This window comes from Lineus longissimus, chromosome 16 (assembly GCF_910592395.1).
Source record: "Lineus longissimus chromosome 16, tnLinLong1.2, whole genome shotgun sequence".
NCBI classification, from domain to species: Eukaryota; Metazoa; Nemertea; class Pilidiophora; order Heteronemertea; family Lineidae; genus Lineus; species Lineus longissimus.
In genome coordinates this window covers 4,334,447-4,340,446 of record NC_088323.1, presented here as the reverse complement: position 1 = coordinate 4,340,446, position 6,000 = coordinate 4,334,447, and the positions used below count along the sequence as shown (strand labels likewise).

Genomic DNA, 6,000 nt, shown 5'->3' with positions numbered 1-6,000 from the left:
TCATGAGTGTTTTGGGATCCTGATAGACATATAATAATCAATATCCCGCATAAAATTCAGGCATCTCTCTGTCGGTATAGTCTTCCACTGAGCAAATCTACTGAGCATTCTGGTTGAACTTTCTGGTGCAGAAGTAGACAATGTCACGCTAGAATATAGAATACTTTGTTCCCCCGACATTCTATCATTAGGACATTTCAAACTTCTACACAGGCCGTGAAAAAAGATTGGGAGGGGGCGGGGGTGGTCCCTCCTGGTATTGCTATTAATTCCTGAATGATTATCTAACTATTCAGTAGGACTACTTTGCCGGGTGACATTTACTTTCACACCGGGTCCTTTCAGTTCTGAGACGTGCGTCTTCAGAAGAGAAAGTGGTGAATTTTGGTACTGCGCCGAGAATTCAGGGTTAGTGTAGTACTGAGACATACTCCGACAAACCTCACGACGATGGTAAACATTTTAATTAGACATTTAGATGTCACTGAAACACTCAAATCAGTCGACCAATAATGAAGACAAGAAATACGCTTTGTATTCTTCGTTTTCGATTAAACTCTCACGTTAACAGTAAATATTACTCTGTGGGGATATTGTAGATTATTTTATACTCAACGTAATCGAGGTGACCGTCGTTATTTTGGTCATATTTTTTCAAAGTAGAGTCGACGTCCGCTGAAAACAAAGAATTGTAAAAATCAACTTCACTAAAGGGATAATGGCGACGTCATTCGGTCAGCCACTTGTTTGAAAAAGTGCTGAAATAGTTCCGAAGTATCTCCTTTGTTTTGCACATCAATTGCAAGTACTACCCGGAGTGCTAATATACCTATGGTATGGCCAGAGTCCTCTATTAAAACATGTGTACATTACGTGTACATTGTTGTGCATAGGTTTTGGTAAAAAAAGTACTCATTGGACCAATCAATCTGCACAAAATTTTATATGTGTCAAGAAGAACCCTTTGCCAATAGCATAATAAAGTTTTTAAAAATTCCAATACCGATTGCCTGAGAAAAAAAGATTTCCGTACACCATATCCATCAAAACGTCACTGGCGCATTGATATGGCCCTGTCAAAGTACAAGTTCTAAACTGACCAGTGAGACCACATTTTCTTAAATATATTATAAAAAAGCATATTTCTGTGATGGCCTGACTCTGTAGATTAAGAATCAACCACAGATTGAGAATTAATTCCACTTTGGTCCATCCCAGCCATGTATTTACCACAACTTGACATTTTGATAAGCTCTATGTGACTCTTCCGGTCGTGGATGAATACAGGTCTCTGCCCGTATTCCTTCAAATAATTTTTTTTCGCTGTGCGTTGTTCATGATAATATCAAGGTTTAGGGGTCCGAATTAATCAACTCACCGGCAGCTTTATCTTTGAACGTTTGGTTAATTTCCGCTTTCTCATCCGCGGCCAGCGTGTGTAAACGAGCCTGATATATCTCAAGACCATCAATTGTGCTGCTATTGTCGAAATCGTGAAGTCTAGAAAACAAAGTGGAAGATTACAAAAGAATTCAAATATTTTTTCACCTGTTTTTTTCTGCTCAAAATCAAGAAACTTCACCAGCCCCGAAAAAAATTGGCTTTGAATACATGTATTTTTCAGAATCAGAAGGATGGAAAAATTTCTGAATCCAAAGATATTTTTCCCTTTTTTTTTCTACTCATTTTTTTCAAAATGAAGAAACATCATCAGCCCCAAACATGTTTGGCTTTGAAAATTTTTAAGAATTTTGAATTTATGAAAAAATTCAACTCTGAAGAATAAAAATATTTCTTGAGTCCATTTTTTGCTCAAAATGAAGAAACATCATCAGCCCCAAGCATTTTTCGGGTTTGAATATTCTTCGCTGTGAGGTTGGATATAACCAACAAATAACATGTGAAGATGACAGATCTCTGTCAGTGCGCTCCTCTATAAAATGTTAGTGATACAGTCAAATTCCGTGACTTACGTAAAATAATAGAAGATCTCTTCATCCACTGACATATCTTTTGCATTTGCCTTTACGCCCTCCTCATCAAGATGTTTCTGCATGTGCCTGAAGAATTGAACTACTGGTATATACATGTATACTGGTGGATATTATGACGAAACAGTGCCGTAAATGTACATCAGGTGAATGTCCATATGCAATTACCAGAACCAAGAATTGATAAAGACTAAGATTGTGGAAGCAAAGATAAATCTAATATTCGGTTTGGGAACTTGTTTTCCACTACAAGTCAAAATAAAATTGCTTCCCTTAATTGATAGCTGGTTCCCTCAAAACCTCATGCACAGTCAAAGAGTGGTGTCATCTCGTCTTGTATACTCACTCAGTATCTTTTATATCCGCCATATTGCCGAGTTGGTGTGCATGTTCATCGCCGAAGCAGCTCCTGCCGAGTAAGACAACTGCGAGAGTCGCGAGGAATATTGGTGTTAAGGCACTCCGGTCCATACTGTCGACTACAGCGGGTTTTGTATAGGAAAGTTAGAGAACGTGGCTTTCACCGGAATGAGCACTTTAAGAGACTCAACGTGTGCATACGTTCAAAAGCAGATGGCACCGGTTGGAGTGGTTCGGAAGAAGTATGGCACCAGTTAGAAGGTACTTTCAAATTAAAATCAGCAGACCTATCAAAACGGGCGTTCCAAAGCAGTATGGCACAAAGTAAACGATGCTACACGTGCATGCACATTCAACCATCCACACACCATCAGATTTATCAGTACAATGTAGAACGCTTGCACTTTGTTTCATTATCGTATTTCATTACTTTATTGGCAGTGATTTATGTTGTATGAACAGCTGGCCCACGTCAGATATTGATTGAATTCACTGCCAGCTGACATGGCTGACAATTGCGATGCAGAGGTAAAAATCGTCTTAGGTGACGCATGCTGTTTAAAAAATTTAGGCAAGGTTTTATTGAACAAATTAATATTTATGTTTGACATAACCTGACCACTTATTTTTGTTTTAGCAGGATATTTGTTACCAAGTGCTCTCCATCAGACTGTGACGACACGTTCACGAACTCGGTCAATTTGGAACCTGCATGGGGGTGTGGGGGGGGGGGGGGGGGGGGGAAGGTGAGGTGGTCGAAGCTTATACCAGGAACTGGTTCCGTCATTTACATGATGTTATCATTATGGCTCAAAAATATTTTGAACTCCATGTTTTTAATACTATTGCTTTTTATTATCGAACATGAAATTATGATTCGAAATAGGCATGCTTGTACTCTATGTAGTCTATTAGCCCGTCATTGTTGAAATCGTACTGTTTTAACGCTTTATCGATTTCTTCTGAAAAAAAGATGTAGTCATTATAATGTATGACAATTCTTAGTGGAGGGTCACAACTAATATCGGGTGGGCCATGAAAAATTAGTGCATTTACTGAAAATGTATAAAACGTATGGGAACCCTCTACATCCGGTGACTACTTGATTAGGACTTCAAAATGGCTGCGCAGTAGAACACCGGAAGTGGGGGAGCGCAGTGACCCCTGGGAATAGAAGTTGTGATTCTTCACACCCACAGGGATATTTGCATCATTTAATAAAATTTCAGTTTGATATGTCAAAAATACAACACCTACACATGAATAGTAATGATAAGTAGTAGTAATGTACGCATATCGACATATGGTTTGTTTATTGAACTTACCCACAACATCATCCTTGAGTGCCTGGGTCAGTTTTTCATCCTTGTCCACCATGTGCATTTGGGCCTTATAAAGTTCCAGACCATCTATGGTGCTACTGTTGTCATAATCATGGAGTCTAGAAACAGATATTTTCACATTAACAATGTAGTTCTTTGAATAAAAAATATGAATACGAATATGAATTGTACCTGAGTGTCTATGCCAGGGCAAGTAATAATATGAATTGTACCTGAGTGTCTATGCCAGGGCAAGTAATAATATGAATTGTACCTGAGCGTCTATGCCAGGGCAAGTAATAATATGAATTGTACCTGAGTGTCTATGCCAGGGCAAGTAATAATATGAATTGTACCTGAGCGTCTATGCCAGGGCAAGTAATAATATGAATTGTACCTGAGCGTCTATGCCAGGGCAAGTAATAATATGAATTGTACCTGAGTGTCTATACAGGGCAAGTAATAATATGAATTGTACCTGAGCATCTATGCCAGGGCAAGTAAAAGACCCCACATAGGTGGAAAGTAGCACAAGAAATCGGGTAAACTTTCCTGAACTAATGTCAATAGAATACACGTGTACATAGAGTTTTGTCGTACTACCGCTTGCAAAACCTGGCTAATATTTTGACAGGCACGTGTCTGCTTCAGAAACGCTCATGTATTTACTGATTAGCTTTCTTGCTGATATGACTGGTTACGAGGCGGTTGGGGTCAAATGGTAAGGAAAATGAAAGAGCATACTTAAAGTAATAGAAGATCTGTTCATCATATGACATATTTGTAGCATTCGCCTTCACACCCTCATCATCAAGATGCTCCTGCATATGCCTGCAAGCAATTTGAGATAGTTTATCTCTATTGTAGAATTGTGTGGGTTTTACAGTCAAAATAACCGTTACCGTGCCGACTTTGTGATTACGATAGAGAGCAAAAAACGCGACCGAAGAAAGTCCTACATGTAAGCGAAAGATGTTTACTTACTGGGCATCTTGGACTACTGCCTTGTCACCAAGTTTGTGAGCATGGTCGTGCCCGAAGCAGCAACTTCCAAGCAAGATGGCGGCGAATGACATGAGGCATATCGTAGTTATTCTGTCCGTATCCATTGTGAAAAGCGGTCAAAGTGTCAGTTTCTCGTAAATCGTGCTTTGTTTTGGGACCAGGTCGTCAGCCAAAACCTAATCCCAAGTGAAGTTTTCTCCGTCGCGATCACAAAAAACAGAAGTTGCTCGACTTCGTGCAAATGAATAACTGCTGAATATAGTTTGCATGAGCTTAGGCTAACAAACCATTTGTGTAATTACGAGTAAATGTATCATTTAGTCCTATTTTTGTAGTTTTCGATATAATGACAGAGGAGTGGTTTTCTGCAGTACATATAACACCATTCCAGTTGCAGTGTGCAGTGCTTTGCAAAACCTCCGACCAACAGCAGTGCACTAATTCAAATGTATACGCTGACGTGTATTGACGAATGCATTGATAATTATCACTTTGAAGCCTCATTAGTTTTGTTGCATTTGATTAACAAGTTCTCATATTTTACCATCTGGGCAGACGAATAAGTTATTAGATTGAATTAAATTCAATAAGTTAATGTATTCGTTATTTAGCATATTTATCTACACGTTACACCAAAATTTACATGCCCCAGTAGAAGTCGGATCAGAAAAGCTTTCTAAAAGGCGATATTTCCCGGCAACACCCGTGGCGAGGATAAAATGCCTTTGTATTCACCCACCTGAACCTGTGATAGGAAAGTACCTTTATCTGGTGATATCTTCAATGTGCCAGTACTTTCTGTAGCTACGAATGATAACACTCATCAGGGCTGAGTTGTTCAAAACCACGTAACCTTTAACGGTTGGGGAGAATTTGACTTTTGTGCTTTTGGAGAACCGGGCCAAGGACACAGGTACATGAAGAACCAACTTCGTCCCAACTGACAACACTCATCAAATAAGTATCTTTATTTCAATGTTATCATTTGATGAGTGTTGTCAATCAGAATAGATATCTCAAAACAACCTGCAGAGAAGTGCTTTTTCACCCTTTGCAATTGTGATGGTGAGCTGTATGTGGTTGTCAGGGGCATTGGTCACGTGGATTGGTCCATGATGTAAGATTGCAAAGGGGAGCGAGGCCATGTTCCCAACTCTTAAAATGTACGATAGAATAATTAGATAGATTTGTAAACAAAAGACGTCATCAGGTGGCGAATATATTGTCTTCTTCAATCATGGATCGCATCACGAAAGAATCACATTAATTCAAATGAGAATGACCACCAGCCATCTTGGAAGCAAACCATCCCGTATCAATCT

General features: G+C 39.2%; 2 protein-coding genes across 2 annotated transcripts; both read right to left on the bottom strand.

Annotated features, from left to right (window-relative positions):
• Positions 1-446: 446 nt before the first annotated feature.
• LOC135500504 (multiple coagulation factor deficiency protein 2 homolog) lies at positions 447-2,748 on the bottom strand. The gene is made up of 4 exons (XM_064792025.1): positions 2,338-2,748; positions 1,974-2,060; positions 1,379-1,500; positions 447-675 (listed from the first exon to the last, which is right to left on the bottom strand). Exons 1-4 carry the CDS (start codon positions 2,460-2,462, stop codon positions 578-580), a joined length of 432 nt encoding a protein of 143 aa, XP_064648095.1. The 5' UTR covers positions 2,463-2,748; the 3' UTR covers positions 447-577.
• Positions 2,749-3,127: 379 nt separating this feature from the next.
• Positions 3,128-5,155, bottom strand: LOC135500505 (multiple coagulation factor deficiency protein 2 homolog). Its single transcript, XM_064792027.1, has 4 exons — positions 4,658-5,155; positions 4,418-4,504; positions 3,677-3,792; positions 3,128-3,313 (listed from the first exon to the last, which is right to left on the bottom strand). Exons 1-4 carry the CDS (start codon positions 4,780-4,782, stop codon positions 3,222-3,224), a joined length of 420 nt encoding a protein of 139 aa, XP_064648097.1. The 5' UTR covers positions 4,783-5,155; the 3' UTR covers positions 3,128-3,221.
• Between the last annotated feature and the right edge of the window lie 845 nt (positions 5,156-6,000).

Coding starts and splice junctions, on each gene's coding strand:
- LOC135500504 (XM_064792025.1), bottom strand. CDS start 2,462: ATGGACCGGAGTGCCTTAACACCAATATTCCTCGCGACTCTCGCAGTT. Junction 2,061..2,337: donor GCGGATATAAAAGATACTGA/GTGAGTATACAA, acceptor TCAATTCTTCAG/GCACATGCAGAAACATCTTG. Junction 676..1,378: donor GTTCAAAGATAAAGCTGCCG/GTGAGTTGATTA, acceptor CTTTGTTTTCAG/CGGACGTCGACTCTACTTTG.
- LOC135500505 (XM_064792027.1), bottom strand. CDS start 4,782: ATGGATACGGACAGAATAACTACGATATGCCTCATGTCATTCGCCGCC. Junction 4,505..4,657: donor GCAGTAGTCCAAGATGCCCA/GTAAGTAAACAT, acceptor AATTGCTTGCAG/GCATATGCAGGAGCATCTTG. Junction 3,314..3,676: donor ACTCAAGGATGATGTTGTGG/GTAAGTTCAATA, acceptor TCTTTTTTTCAG/AAGAAATCGATAAAGCGTTA.